Source organism: Accipiter gentilis, chromosome 22 (assembly GCF_929443795.1).
Source record: "Accipiter gentilis chromosome 22, bAccGen1.1, whole genome shotgun sequence".
NCBI lineage: Eukaryota > Metazoa > Chordata > Aves > Accipitriformes > Accipitridae > Astur > Astur gentilis.
In genome coordinates, this window is record NC_064901.1 from 7,244,268 (window position 1) to 7,261,099 (window position 16,832).

At 36.7% G+C, this 16,832-nt stretch overlaps 1 protein-coding gene across 2 annotated transcripts in view; it reads right to left on the reverse strand.

Annotated features, from left to right (window-relative positions):
* Nucleotides 1-6,521: 6,521 nt before the first annotated feature.
* Nucleotides 6,522-16,832, reverse strand: part of AKAP6 (A-kinase anchoring protein 6) — a 291,172-nt gene continuing 280,861 nt past the window's right edge. Inside the window, exons 13-15 of one of the 2 annotated variants that reach the window (XM_049825778.1) lie at nt 13,002-16,065; nt 12,593-12,887; nt 6,522-7,468 (exon numbers count right to left, since the gene is read on the reverse strand). In XM_049825778.1, coding sequence (XP_049681735.1) covers nt 12,634-12,887; nt 13,002-16,065 — 3,318 coding nt within the window. In that variant the 3' untranslated portion in view covers nt 6,522-7,468; nt 12,593-12,633. Of the gene's footprint in view, nt 7,469-12,592; nt 16,066-16,832 lie in introns of both variants that reach the window. The other variant, XM_049825777.1, reaches the window with a different exon arrangement.

The following is a 16,832-nucleotide window of genomic DNA, read 5'->3' on the forward strand; positions in this document are numbered from 1 at the left end:
AAGGTGATTCATTGTGTAGAGCAGTTTAAGATGTCAGTCCTTGTGGAAAGAATTGAGTTGTGCTGATGTGCTTATGAACATTCCTCCATCAAAGTATATGATTAAAGAAGGGTTATTCTTCTGAAATATTGTTACCCAACTGGCCTGAAATATGAGTGTTCTCTTTATTGAAATATAATTTATCACAGTTAACTCCTTCTAGGTAACCATGTATATGTTACATGTGGCATATGGAAAGCTGGTTACAGTTAGCCACAAAATCATATTTGAGATAATTTCTTATGCTGCAGCACAATAGCTTGTCAAGTAATTGAAATAATTTGTTTCTGACATCACATCTTCATTCTCAACGGGGGAATGAAGAGGAAAGAAAAGAAACACAGGCATTTTCTGTGCTTTTTATATGTGCCTTGTGTCTGTCAGTGGCCCATTTTTGATGCCTCAGACAAAGGCTGAAATCTTCCATCTTGCTTTGGCCATTTTTGCATCGAGTTTGGGAAATTTCCCCTGTTCTTTCAGCGGACAACAGCTTTCATCATGGAGAATGAAGTTTGCTCTCCACTGTCATTAGTTTGAACTAACCTGCTATCTTAGCACAGCTGCCTATTCTATATTTAGACTCCTTTACAATCCCACTAAGCTATTTGACTCAGTAATTTCTTGTAGAAATGAAATTCCTCAGATTAATTATATATCATGCAAAGGAGTACAGTATCTCCTTCCATCATGTCTAAATTCACTACCAATCCATTTCTGTGAGTGACTTGGTATTATGTGGCTGGGAGAAGAAGACAGACAGATTTGTCTTAACCAAACCTTACATTATTTTGAATAGTATCATGTCTGTTGTGTTACAAAACGCTATCAAATAGTTCTACGTACATACTGTAGGCATAACTCAACTTTCTCTCCCCCCCATTCCTCCCTTTCCCTTTCCTTTCCTTTCCTTTCCTTTCCTTTCCTTTCCTTTCCTTTCCTTTCCTTTCCTTTCCTTTCCTTTCCTTTCCTTTCCTTTCCTTTCCTTTCCTTTCCTTTCCTTTCCTTTCCTTTCCTTTCCTTTCCTTTCCTTTCCTTTCCTTTCCTTTCCTTTCCTTTCCTTTCCTTTCCTTTCCTTTCCTTTCCTTTCCTTTCCTTTCCTCTCCTCTCCTCTCCTCTCCTCTCCTCTCCTCTCCTCTCCTCTCCTCTCCTCTCCTCTCCTCTCCTCTCCTCTCCTCTCCCTCACAAGTCTTACTTCTACACTTGTCTGATACACCTTTACATTTCCAGGTGCTATTCTACATATGAAAATCCAGTGTGCAGGATATATGGCTAAGGACTAAGGTGCTGATATCATTACTGCCTTTGTCTCCCCCTCTTACTGTGGCCATAAGAGTGGCGAGTGGCACAGAAATATGTACACACAGATTACAATTTGACTTTACTCACAACTGACGATAAGAACACATCCCTCCCCCTCCAAAGAACTCTTACATAGATACCCCTCCCCCGCCAAGTAGAAACTTCCTCTTCAACACCCTATATTTAATGCAATCAAATGTTAATTAACTGACAATGGTACATCTGATTGATATGCTTGGCATACTGAACAGCAGATTCAGAAAAATGAGTATTCATGAATAGCATCACTTTACAGTTTGCAATAACAAGTCTAGCAATAGAGATAAATCTGTTTCAACACAGTGTATGCTCCTACCATTCTACAAATACTTTAACCAGAGCTAGTTCCTATCAACTATCCTTGAAGCTCCACCTCCTCCTCTGCTTCTCTCTTCTTTTTCAGTCATCAGCCAGCATGACACTTGCAGATCCGAATCCTCCCTGCAGCCTAGCTGGCACGGCTGCAGCATTACATATCTACCAGCCACCTTCTCTTCACTCCAAGCCCCTGCTGTTCTGCCTGCCACTTGCTCACCTTTCAAAACTTTACCAGTAAAGTGCCTGCTGCAAGCATAAGTTGCAAACCCTCCCTTTAGTTGCCAAAAAGAAGAATAGGTACAAGTGGAGAACTGTTCAGCTCGGAAGACCAGAGGATGAGAGATGCAGGAATATGTAAAATGAACAGCAACAGGTCTGAGAAACACCTACGTTCTTATTTAAGGCAAACTCCCCTTACAGAGGAAGCTTTCTTTAGTAGTCATATTAAGTGCAGAAAATAGAGCTCTGTGTGCATGAAAAGCTTTTTAAAGACTTTGCCTCCACAAAATATGGCCAAAAGCATCACTGATCAGCTGGGCTGGTACAGATGCTCAGCAACCCAACAGAGCTGTGGGGCTGGGTTTTTTTTTTTGATATGTGCCAGAATTTTAACTGTTGAAAAGACATTTCCATAATCTTTTCAGCACTTTGAAAAGCTCTACTTTGAGGTAAGTAAAGCAAAAACTGTAGGGAAGCATAGATCTATCTGTCTGGCATCAGTATGTTAGGATAAATAATGATCAGTTAATAGAACTCTCATAATCCTACACAGCTTAGAGTATTCTTGATTGAACTACTGGCAGGGGACCACTAGGATTTACAAAAAGATTGGTTTTTTGTTTTCTTTCCCTTTAATAATTTTTTGTCTGCTGTTGTATATTATTTAAAATCTGCTTGGTACAACTTCATTTTCAAGCTTGTTAGAGGCAGACGTTTCTCAGCCCAAATTTTGTCCTGTTCCCTTATGAAGAAACAACAAACCCCATGCCCTCTAAAGGCAATTCTGGGATCAGGCTTTTGATTCAAGAGCTACAGAGCAGAAGTTCAGGGATATATGCATAGTAGCCTGTGTGAGAAATTGCCATACCATCTTGCCTGAGGGCACGTTATTTCCCATAGCATTTATCTCACCCTGACAAAAAGGGATAGATCTGGGGTAGATGGTTGATGCTCAGTATCAGTTCTTCCAGAGTCTGGGTTTTTTCATTCTGTAAATGAAGTGCATCAACAATGGTTTGTGGTTTTCCACTGTTGCTTGAAATCTTGTCAAATATGTTTCCCTTTCTCTGTCACTCTCATAATGTTTCTTTGGAAAATGCTACTACTGGATCCTTGCTGCATTTAAAACATCTTCACAGTGATTACAAGAAAGAGAAAAATCTTTAAAAAATTGCATGTGTTTTCAAAATTATTTTCACTTCCATTTGCAAACCCAGAATGTCACAGAGATGTGAGCTCAACGCAAGGCAGAGGTAAAAACATTTACTTGTCTAACTTTCTTTTCATACCATATCATTTCAAGCATGATGTAGCTCTGTACTCGTAATTTTTAAGAATTAATTTGACAATAACTACAATATTCCAGTAATATTTGTACTCTGAAATTACTGACTTCTACAATTCTAACTTAACGTTTAACTTACCTTATTTTCCCACTCCCCAGAAATAAAGTAATACTACCTGTTATTGCATAAGAAATTCCATTTTTAAGCACTGAAGCATTTAGAATCCATCCAGTGCATAGACCTAAGTGAGGCCAAGTTCATTCATGGTCTAATCCTTAAAAACATTTCTAAAATCAGGGACGCGCATGTATTTACTGAGCAACAGTAGTCACATGAAAAATGTAAGTGATTCAGTTGGTAGAAAAGGTATAAAAGACAGGGTGAGTCTGAAAAATTAGCAGCACAGCACTGAAGGCAATAGATCAGGTGTCATTTGTTGGCCAAAATCCCTCTCAAAGTGATGCTTTTATTAGGAATAAGTTTGTAGAAACTTGTCGGTGAAGGAGATTGACTTGGCTAAGAACTTGACATCCCCGTTAATCCTCTTGAGCCAAGTATGAGCATGGTCTGGCCTAAACATTAATAACCCCTGTTCTGTACACTGCGGCACAGGAACCTTTACCACATCGTTCGTGATGTCTTCAAGCCAAAAAAAAAAAAAAAAAAAAAAAAAAAAAGCAGCCCTTTTACCAGATACATTTTAGTCAAAATATGTTGTTCTCAACACAAGGGAATTGGAATAAAATTCTAAAATATGTGACGTGGGAGGCTATGTCATCTGTGAATCCTGTCATGAAGGAGGAAGGTCGGGATGCCATCTAACTGAAAGCCACTCTTTATTTGAGTTTATTGTGAAACGAACAGGAACAATTTCAGTATCTTTGCATGTGTTTTTGTGCTTACCTGCACACGTATACGCAGTGAACAGCACAAACAACCATAAGGACGTAGAGATGCCACCTAAATTTCTCTTACTGTAACAAAGGTGCAGAGGCACTGTTCCATAAAAACTCCTTGACTTACCTTGGGAAAAAGACAAACCATTAAGTAAGAAAGACTGGGGACATGGTTTACAAGGCTCTTTGTATATAAAACTACGGTGATTACAAAACGCCTTTTAAATCATAGTCCCAGGCATGTGTTTTACCACCAGCGTTAGTGCGCATTCCCCTTGCTCGGAGCCGGAGAGCTCTGGCTCTCCGTGGAAAGAATGTGAAGCGGGCAGGAGAGGGAGATCCACGTGTCAGGGCCATCACTGTCACATGGCCTCCTCACACATCGCAGATGTTGTTCAAGCATGAGCCAGGGAGTGCGTGGAATAAAAAGCAGCCTCTGGAACTTTAGGTGGGGATAAATGCTGCGGACAGCTTGCCGCATGCTTCTACACCACAAGGGAATTTCACCAGCAGGGAACAGGATCGCTACAGGAGTCTATGTATGGACTGATCTTAGAGGTAATATCGGTACATCAACATTAATTTTACACCATACCAATATTTTTTCTTTAGGGTCTCAGCAGTAGAACTTCTTGCAAGTTCTAGGCACAATTTGGCCATAAGCATATGACTTACGCTAAGACATGAACAAATCCTGTAGAGCATATATTAGTTTTCTTTTCCTTTAGAAATCAGTTTTTCTTGACAACAAAGTCCAATATATTCTGAGAAGAAAAATAAAAAAGTGTGAAGTTTCTAACCGTGCCAAAAAAAGGAATAGTTGATAATGATGGGTCTTGCATCACAGTTATAAAAATGATGACTGTATCTCATGAGACCAAATAATATAGATCTGGCAATACTGGTTAAATTAAAACGTTCAGCATCTCTCAGAAAGGAACCACAGAAATTTAAGTTGTGACCATATAATATTTCAGATATTGTATGAAGAATATGTGGTTTATTGACTTGACAAGTACTAGTATTTTTCCCCAGGAAAAAAAGCGAATTCGTGGCAAATGGCCTAATAGAATGGTACAAGTAATTGATGGAGTTCTGCACAGTCTGTTGGGTGAGGTGACAGATCTGAAAAGCCTCTGACTTATTAGTTTTCCTGTCGTTGTCAGGAAGAGGTATGTAAGGTATGACTATAGTTACAAGTAAGTTCAGGGAGAAAAAAAGAATGATTCTAAACCCAATTTGCATGTCAATACCATTTTAAAAATTATGTTTGAAATAACTCATAAATGAAAAAATTTGTCACTGTAAATATTTTACTAAACTTAGGAGTTATATTCCAAATTACTCTATATATATTTCAAAAAAATATTTAAAATATATTCAAGTGAACTTTAGCTATATAGTTATACATTTTAGGCAATTATAGTTAAGCTATTAGATTTGTACATGATACAAGGTCTGAAAAAGCAGAAAACTTTATGGATTCACAAAGGCTCTCTTAATAAGCACTTTTTATTTACACTTTTCTTTAAGCTAAGAGTTGTTTCTGCTGCCCTACCCACATCATAGCCTACCCCAGGCTATGCAGTGGAAATTTAAATTGAGATAAATAATTTGCCTCTTGTAGTAACAGGAAGCTGTTAATAATTTTGAAAACATGAGGTTTTTTTAAAATACCTGTTCCTTCAGTGTTGTATAAATGTATCATCTGGTCAGTATAGTTCCTCTAAGCTTCTAGCTAAGCTTGTCAAACTGATTCACATTTTTTAAAGGAAGAAGAATGTTGAAGCATTTTGTAAAAACATTTAAATACTTGGAAAAATAATGATTAAAGGTGGTATAGGAGAGCATTCCTTGCCTTTTAACTTTCCTGATATCCCTTCCCAATAGTGTTTTTAGGAGATGAACACCATGTTTGCAGAGATAGGTCGTAAAGCTGTCTGCCTTATTTTGGCCACCCAATACAGTTTTAGCACAAGATAAAAACATGTAAAATGTACAGTCTAAGTAACTGAAACAGCCAACTGTAGAGGTGTCTATATAAATATATATAAAGCTTATTCAATATAATTGTGTAAATGAATGAAATTTTAAGAATTGGACAACAAACTGTTACTGATAAACAAAGAAAAGGTCTGCTATAAAAGTATGCCTGCTCATCGCCACTACTGCAGTTGGCAGTGTCCTAGTTTAAACTACTAAATATTCGTGTCCCCTTGTTTGGCCAAAAAGACCTGCAGAATCTTCAATGAAAAAGTTCTTTACCTCTGAGCCAGGTAATACAAATCTTCACCAGCTATGGAATCACATATCTCTAGGGAATATTTGCAAACAAAAACATATTCTTCTGTACTTTGATAAAGCATTCTGTTCTTGGAACGCAGGTAAAACAGATCACCAGTTCTGCTTTTTTTTTTTTCCCCAATAAACTATGTTTATTATGCCAATTCTAATTACCATGCAATCTAATGGTTTTAAGGCTTATATTTTCCACATCACTGGACATCACAAACATGAAAGCATTTTATACTGTCATTATACATCAATGTTTGCACTTGGTTATACATATATACAGAAATTATTCACACATCTTAACCTTGCTATTTTCTCCTTTCAAACCAACATAATTTTACTGTGAAAGCAGCTTTTTAATAAATGGTATAAGAAATACAGCAAGGCACACATTTTTTAAAAACTTTTTTTCTCATTACCACCTCAAGAAGCATAAAAAACCAAAATGTTGTACTTAATTCAGTAGAATGTCAACAGTTCCTAATATACAACACCATGTAGTTGTTTCTTGAAGTGTTGCATAGATTAAATTTTAAAATTAAATAAATAAAATGCCATTTATTTTAATTGTTTAATTTTTAGATGTATTGAATCAGGACGGCTAATGACTTCTTTTTGCTGCAATCCAACAAAATTGTCACTTTAAAAGTAAAATAGTTTCAATAAGCTTATGCATTAGACACATAAATATTAAATTTGATACATAAAATAGAAGAGTATTGACAGGTACAGTTCTGAAAAGATGAACCAGACTGATCGTGAATTCTGTGGAACTTCAAAACTTTAAAGAACAGAACTAGTGATAAGTAGTACAGGAGCATCCAATTTAGGAAGGGGAGGTCATTAGAGGTAGTTTGGGAGAGGAATCCATATGAAAGCAAATGGCCTTGCTACAATACAAAATGATCACTGAAATAGGACTAGCATATGCAGCCTGATCACAAAGCCAACATGGACAAATCACGTTTGGAAAGAAAATTTATCTTGGGAGTCAGTGTAATGAAAGGCAGTGATACAATGGAATTGGAGGTCATCCCAGGGTTTACAGGATGAACCTGCACCTGAATTGCAGCCAAGTTTCTAAAAGGAAACAAAAAAGTAATAGTAGGTTACAGAAAATGAAGTTTTATTTGCAAAACATAGCTTTCCCAGAACAACCACCGATAGTCATTAAATGGTCACATGCCAGAGCCTTTAATGCAGAAGCATACAGTAGGCAAACAATGACTTTTAACAGCCTGAGGTACAAGTTAGTGTAAAAAATTGTATCGATGTAGGAAACGCATTGATTTTTGTAAAGACTTTGTTCCTAAAGAAACAAGGGAAGTCATCAAATCTGACCTTTTCCCTGGATCCTGTCCTCATCCTTACCTGCGAACTTACCTTCAGCACACTCAGAAGTGCACCGATCAATGAAAACGTAGGAATTTTCAAAAGTGAAGCAACAGAAAGATCTACCCGTCACTTATTTTAATATTTATGTAAACATGTAGAATGAGATTTCAATGGAGAGGAGGAAAGGATTGTCACAGAAGTGGTCCATGAATAGAATCGTCAGTGTCATTACTGTGTTTTTAAATTGTAAATAGCTTTTTAGACTCTTCTAGTACCAGCAATGAGTTAAATTTTCATACTATAGAATTATCCAGCTCAGAGTTTAGGGTTAAACTATTCATCAAAGAGCACAGGCTTATGATGAGGATTATGAAGAAATAACTGTCAGAATACAGCTCAAAGATTAGTGCAAAGTACATCTCATAGGCATTTCCTAGGAGGCACTCCAGACATGCATTATGTGCCTTCCAAATTAAGCAGGAATATCTGGATCTATCCAGTTACCTTCTCCTTTGATCTTATTTGCTGTAACTGACCGCCCACCCCCGCCCCTTATAGAAGAAATATACTTACATGAAAATAGTGAAAAGCTCAACAGTTTGTTTAGAAATTAATGAAGAACTGATCTGAATAAAGGGAAAGACTGTATCAAAAGGTTTCTACAACTCTGGCATGAGTTTCACATATCTATAGTAAGAAAAGTCTCACTGATTATGTCAACTGTTGCAAAAATTATGTAATTCACAGACAATACAGGATTATCTGTTTATTTAATTTTTTTTTTAAAGTCAAATGCTGTAACGAGCTAAAAAGTCAGACTGCTTTAAACTCTATAAAGAAACATTATAGTATCTACCTTCCTATAAAAAACTCTAGGAAAAAAATGGTAAGCAAAGATTTAGATTATTCTTGTAGTCCCAGTCTCTAAAAGTAAATGATTACATATTAACTATTGTGTAAGCCTGTATATTATTTTTCTCCTGTAATGAATAATTAACTAACAGTCTTTTGCATCTACGTATCATCTTTTATCTGTGGATCTCAAAACACTTTTCAGTGAATAAATCACGTTTCATAGGTCCCATTGATTATTATTCTCATTGTTTTGTTGCTAAAGAAACTGAGGCAAGGAGGCAATAAGTCATACAAAAAAATCTATTGCTGAGCAGGAAATAACAGTCAGGCCTTCTGAGTACCAGTCCTGGGTTTCTATAGTATGTGGCAGGATATTCTGGCTAACATTGCAGCACTGTCAGATAAAACCAATTTAGTTTTCCTAAGCCCAAGTAAAATATTTTTTTTCCCTAAATTAAGTTAAAACTTAAGTTTAAATTACAAATTCTGCACAAAAGGAAGGCAGTAGCTTTTGGACTTGTAAGAACTAACAAATTACACACAGAATTCTAACGTATCCTCTAGAAAAGACTTTGGACATATCACATAAACCTCCTTAATGTATTGACCTCTACGCGTATTGAATATGCGACTAAAAATTCCCACCCCATTGGTGAGTCATGGGTCACAGTGACAGCAGCAGATCGCATGATCTCATATACAGAAAGATCTTTCAGGCTGTCCCCTACTTGAGAAATAAAATCAGCATAGCTTTGTGAGCACCTCTGTTGAAGAGCTCTGTGTTGGCTCATACGAAGGACTACTCAGTGCTGACAGATATTTTTAAGCCTGCTTATAGGATTGGTGTTATTTTCCCATAAAAGTAATTTTTTTGTAGCACGCTGCTAAATAACAGGATCGCAACATTTGGCAAAAATATTTACTTCACTATTACTTCTATCCTCCCATACAGCCAAGGCCAACACTAAAACAGTGTAAAGTCAAACTACATTTGAAACTATGCCTTTTTCAGCCTTGAATTCTCAGTATGCTTTTAAGGTACACATATACCACAGATTATTTTTCTCTAAGTATTGCAGCTACACATGGAATTACACATTTAAATGAGCTTACAGCACAGGTGCTACAGGAAAAATAATGGTGTTTGCCATTTATCTTTCAAATTAAATAATGTGTTTTTAAATAGTAACTTTTTTCATAATACACTTATGGGAACAACATTTATCTGTCACATTTTAAAAGATGTATTAGTAATAAATGTAAATTACCTTTGGAAAATCAGTAATTAGCCTCATCAAAAAATAAACAATCTGCCACCAAAAAGATAATCTTTAGCATAGTTAAGTATAATAACTGTTATTTGAATAAGTTAACAAATTAGGATAGATTGCTTCTGTAATTCATTCCCCATAGCATGAGAGATGAAGTTAAAGCACCAAGCTTGTGAATGGGGGAAGGGAGCTCAGACTTTAGTGAAACCGAATCTAGCAGCTCATATTTTCATTTTTTGATGTGCCAGAGATAAACTATCTGTATCCTAGGGCTTTACTACTGGGAATAATACAGTACATAATTTCCATGGAAGAAATCCTATATGTATCAGTTAATAACCAGTGTATCTTCCTAAGTGTAAAAAGTTGGATGTAGTGTGATGGGCTTTGTTACCTTAAAATATTTGTCAACCCCTGGGCAAAAATTAAAACTATAGCATAACCCGGTTAAGTTGTTGCACACACTTTGCATTACATTTTATTGCATTGTGGGGCATTTATTAATATCACCATCCTCTATGTCCAATCTTAGTCCTTACACTAACTGCAGATTTTCATATCCCAGTCTTATGTAAAACACAGCTGGCTACCAAGTAAGTAACTACGAAGTTCTGAAGAGTGAGGGAAAGTTTATATAGTATTTTGAGATCCTCAGAGGAAAAGTACTAATGAATTGAAAAGACATGTTATTATCTTCATCAGTGAAAGAATGAGAACAAGAATAAAATCACATTCACTATAGTAAGTATTATTCCTCAAATTAATATCATAAAAATGAAAAAATAAAAAACCCTAATAAAACAGTAATTTAGGAAAAGCTTATGTTTACGTAATTATCACTTATCAACCACAGACTTTTGTCATCATCTCAGTTTCCAAATAGAGGCTTCCATATACACATAATCCTTTTAACGTAATTATAGAATATATAGTATCATCTATGAGTTTTGTATTTCCCAGTTGATTTCCATTGCTTCTCCAGTTGTTTGGATGTGTCCAAGTATTAACCTCATTGGCAATCAACAGGTCATGATAGCCACTTTCAAAGCCATTCGAGAAATATCCTCTTTGCTATGATGGTTCCAGTATAATGCATTATTCAAATAGATATGTCTCAAAAGAGATAGTGGCAAGCTGTAGACTATTGCTGTCATAACCTACTTTGCTAGAAATATTTATGCATATGTGAATGTGTGAATGCTGGGTAAACCACCAATATGTGCAAAAGAAAAGCCCAAAGCATAGTAATATAATGTAGCAAAATCAGGAAATGCAGAAGTTAGATATCTAATAGCAGCAAAGCAATGTATTTCTTATAAATAGGCCCAGATCTTCTGCTATAGATACATAGTTTGCAATAGGAGAGTAGTAGTGGTTTTCATGGGCAGTGATAAGTAACAGCCTTTTCTCCTAGCAACATCATGGAATCGTAGCATAACTTAGGTTGGAAGGAAGCTTGAACATCATCTGGTCCAACCTCCTGCTCAAAGGAAGGCTATTTTCAAAGGTAGATCAGGTTATTCAGGGCCACGTCCACTTGAATTTTGAAAATCTCCGAGGATGGAGATTCCAGAACTTCCCGGGGAAACCCCATGCTCAGCCTTGTGTTTTATTGGAAATTCCCTTGCTACAGCTTCTGGCAAGCAGCGGCATTTGGAACTGGAGTGGCATTTGGAGCTGCCATGCTGGCTCTGGTGTACTGGAGGAGTGTTTCCAAAAACTGCATTCTATACAGCTATGCTGGCTTTTGGGTCACCAAACAACTAGTGAGGCTCAAAGCAGCAGTGCTACAGGCTAGGATATTATTCAGAAGTTGCTTTGTAGATCTTCTTTTGCTGTTAAATGTGCAGTTATTGTAGACATTTATGTGAGGACAGAAGGTCCAGATCTGAACTACTTACGAACACTGGAAGAGATCAGAGCCACTTTTTTGTCTTAGGTTCCACCACGTTACTTATGTTTCAAAATGCTTACAAGATAGAACCGAAGTTTCCAGTCCTGCTGTGTGACTATTAGTTTCCATCTCCTTTGGTATTCAGGTCTCTATTCTACATTACCCTCACATAATACTCTTTAATGATGTTGCAAAGATTACTTATTTTGATAACCTCAACTTTTGACCTAACACTGTGTTGTGATAATTGTGTCCTTGATAATGGCTTACTGAACTTAAATAATGGTAAAATGACATGAAATCATCAAGAGATGATTTATTATCGCTCTACTTTTTCTCCAGTCTGCTTAGCCATTCTTCATGGCTTGTCTGGAAATATGTAGAACTCAAACTCACTAATCACCCCAAATTCTTGTAAAACCAGAAGATCAGCTTCATCAAGTGCTTTTGAACACCTCACAAGGCCAGCTGACTGAAGGGGATCAATGAGTAGAGCTGGCTTCTGGTTCCACAGCTCAGTTGAGGAGGAAAGAGGAGGCTGACATAGAAATATTATTTTTGAAGAATTCCCAAGTTCTGCAAGATAGCAGATTTGGTGCAGAAGGGAGCAGCTCATGTCAGTGCAAAGCCAAAGGGCAAGAAGCAGTTAGAATTCACTGCATTTGTTGACCAGTGGCATGTAAATTGGGATTATAATGTAATCAAAACAAATTATATAGTACTGTCATAAAACAGAAGCCCTGGATGGTGATTCATCTCCATTCATTGTACAAAAATGTAAAAAAAAAAAGGGGGGGGGGGGGCAAAAAGAGGTTAAAAAAAAGAATGTGCAACTTGCAGAGTACATACCTGTTTTTAGGATAATGTATGTGCCTGGAGAGGGTTACATTCTATCTGTGCATATTTATATGTCTTTCCTTACGAATATTAAGGAGATTTTCTTCACAAGTAAGAGTTTTACTGTTCTGATGCAAAGCATCCTTTTTCTGTGAATGGCCAGGCTTTAACTGAAACTCTATAGCTGAAGCCTCTTCAGAAGCAGCAACACATCCTTTGGGCTCTTCAGATCCAGGTGATTCTCCTGTACTACTCTTTTTAGTGCTGAGCTCTGGAGAACTATTTTCCAAATGTTCAGTTTGCCCATCTGAAATCAGCAAATCAGCAGCAGCATTTTTCAAATTGTTTGATGCACTTTGTTTGTTGGGATTGGGGACGTTCATATCATTGTCACCTTTACATGAGAAAGATAAATCCCTACCTTCAGATGAAGTTTTAATTTCTTCTAATGACTCTAGAGTCACTTCACCTAGTGACTCTGGAGATGTTTCAGAAATAGTGTTAGAAATAGGTTGCTGCTGCTCAACTCGTGCTTCAGGAGTACCATTAGAAATGGATTGCTGCTGCTCAATCCGTTCTTCCTCAGGACAGGCTTCAAAAAAGCATTCAATATTTTCTCTTTCATCTGTGAAGTCCAGCGGCACAGGAGTGCTGCTCTTTTCCTCTATGTATTTGATTACCTCTCCACAGTCACTATCATGAGAAGAAAGTGAAAGATAAGAATAGAAGTCCCCTTTTCTCAGCTGAATGGGTCTGTGAGAGTGTTCTAACACTTTTTCCTTGATCTGTGCTAATGAAGCTGGAGCAGATGACTCGCATTCAGGTTGTGACTTACTTTTCAAAGCAGTTGATGCCATGTCTATTATCTCCCTCACAAAATTGTGTACTGAGCCATCTTCTATGTTTCTTTTATCAAAAGTAGCAGATTCACAGTTACAGCATGAATCAAGACCGTTGGCTGAGGAGTTGCATTCTGCTTCATTGGATTTCAAGGCTGTACAGCAATCAGTCAATTTTTCAGTAATGCTTATTCTATGTTGTTGACCATTAGGTAAGGATGTTTGTAAAGCTGTATCTTGTATGTCTACACAATTAATTTCTGAGGAAGATTCAAGACAAGGCTTTTTAGCAGGAGAGGAAGCAAGAGAGTGATGATCAGGCTGAAGATGTCTTTGACATTCTTTTGGAGGGTTTCTGGATCCGTCTGATGACAGAACAGTCTCCTTGCCATCCATATGTGAATCATCTGAACTGTCTGTAAATGCTTCACAGACACAACATTCATTTTCAGCTTTTCTGACACCAAGTGATGCATGAGTTTGGGGAGTTGCTGATGTTCTAACAAGACCTTCCTTTTGACTGCCAATAGCATTTTCAACATTGCCATTCTCCATATCATCCACAAGCTGATCTTTCACAACCTGAGAGATATCTTTCATCAGGTGACTCTTTGTCCCTTTTTCACGTTCGCGTGGTACGTTCTTACTATTGCCATTATTTTCTGATATTTTCTGTACTGAACCATTCAATAGCGTTTCAATGCTTAATGTATCTGTGGCTTTTGATGTCTCATTACTAACTTTACTGTGCTGAATTTCATCACTGAGGTTACTTTTTCTCTTCTCCCTTGTCAAAGAAAATTTTGGTCTAATCCAAGTCTGGAGTTCATTTTTTATATAATCAAGTCCTGAAATTAAATTGCATTCTTCATAAATATCCTCATCAGTTGCTATACTGGAGTCATCATCTTCATCTTTGATACCTAGCTCTTCCTCAGTTAAGGTAAGGGTGGAACTTGAAAGCAAATCACTGTCATCTTCATCATCAGTACAAGCAGAAGTGCAGGAGACATTAACAATCATGCTGACATTGACATCGCTCTCATCAGCTACTGATCTATTAAGATGTTTTCTAAATGATGCATTTGAATCTGGCATTTTATTTCTGTGCAGTACAATGTCTTCAGAGCAGAGAGAAAGATCCTCGCTGCTGCTGAGTTCAGTGAGAGAAGCTGCTGAGTCTTCGTTGATTGAGGATGCAATATCTAGAGACAGCTGTCCAGTAAAAGACATTTTTTGAGAGCTACTTTGGAGTGTTATATCAGAGATGCTGTGCTTTATCTTTTGATCTAAAGGACTCTGGATATTCTCTAAGCGGTTCAAAAGATCTAATGTCCTTTTGCTGAGCTCTCCAACAGAATCACTGCTTGCGCTTATGTCTCCTGAGCCATGATGACTAAAAAGATCTTCATTGCTTTTGTAGGAAGTCAGCCAGCTCTCCAAAGAGGTGCTTCGCTGAAGACCATCTCCACCTTTAAAAATACCTGAGCTGAACAAATCACCTACTACAGACAGAGATTCTAATGAAGAACTACGAGATAAAGTTGAAACCTGTCTTGTACTCTCTGTAACAGTTAATTTTCTTACAGTTTCTGCAGATTTACAGGAATTGGGATCTGATTCTCCAGGGACACTTGCCAGAGTATGGTCATGAATAAACCCATCTGGTTGTGACTCTCCAGCCTTATGTTCAGATTTACCAGGTATTTTATCAAGACAAATACCATGAAACAAACTGCCCGCTGTATGTGTTTTTTCAATTTGCGATTGTTTCATTATCACTGGTAATTTGAATTTGGAGCCTTGAAGATATGAGTAATCATAAAATGTAAACACATCATGTTTTCCTTGCAATTCTTCTAGACAAACAGGGTTACACATGGTAATGCTGTCCAAATCCTCACCATTTTCAATTCCGCAACATGCAGATGGTGTCAACTGGAAATCATCTGAGAGACTAGCATGGTCTTCTTCATCTTGCTTTATTTTTTGTTTTATTACATCAACTATATCATCCACTTGAGCTTCTGCATGCCCAATTTCAGGATTACTCTGAGTGCTTTCAATATCATTTAGCAAAAAAATTTCTGAATTATTTGTAGTTTCTGTATCACATTCACTCACTATGCCACTCTCACTCTCAGAATGCCTGCTTATGCTTCCACTCTGATACATATAGTTATATGTTTTTGCCAGTGTGGTCCCCCCTATTAGATCTGGCAGGGATTTGGTAGATGAAAATGATGAGTCTTTACTAAGACTTTTGTTTAAAATGTTAGACTGTGTTACATTGGAGAGTTTGGATGTTTTTTTCAAAAAAGGCATGTGTTTTTTTTCTGATAATTCAATATTATGAAGACTATAGACCTGATAGATGTGAGGATTTGGAGGGGAAGTAATGCTGGGACAATAAAGAGGACTTCCATGATCACTGATACTTTTGTCTTCATTCACATCATTATCACCACATCCTCCTGAAGTAGGTTTCTGGCTTAGATCATCCTTCTTGAGTTCCTGATCAGGATCACTTAAGTCTTCATGAATACTGATCAGCTTATTACCTATGTCAGTTTCATCCCATTCTAGTGCATCTTCACTTGGACCATTTAGATCCATCAAACTGGGATCAATCACGTTCAGAGGCTCCTGTAAAAAAAAAAAAAAAAAAAAGTCAAAGATTAAAAATATTTACAACTGCACTTTAAATATGCTTCCACTGAAATCATAGAAGTAAATTCATGGGAGTAAAGTGCATTTTTGGAACAATGATCACTAACAGGCTTTTAATTTTGTTACATTTTGTGTACCATTAAAATGATCAATTAAAATGAAACCTATTAAATTTTACATGATTTCTTAGTCTTAGAGTTTGTTTCTTACTTCCTGTCAAAATATAATACAGAAATTTGACTTCAATCTCTTTAATAGAGGTTAATTGTGGTTAGTCATTTTATATGTAACAAGTTTTAACCATTCTGCAGAACCACATAGGGGTGTGATAGTGTGTTAGTAAAAACCATGTGATTAGTGCTTTATTATGCTGGATATATGAGAACATCTTTTAGCCTGCTTAAGTTTAAAAGAGTTAAGGTATAAAGGATTTATTAAAGGATTTTTGAAATGCTTATAACAAACTTTTGTGCTGTCAGCCTTAAAACAACAGATCTAATGCACTGGAAATCACAAGACTTGAGAAGTTTTTATGAGAATTTCTATTTATTCTTTACTTGATAATAAAGGCAGTATTAATGACCAGTAAGTAAGACTAATGAATGTTAATATCTTCAGCTGTAAGAATAATCAATCAGTCTAATCAAATACTACATGAATTTCAAATATTGTCTGTGCTGACACCTTTCTCTGGGAAAGGGCTGATAAACAATTGAGCTGAACTTAGTTTGCTCTTTTTAAGA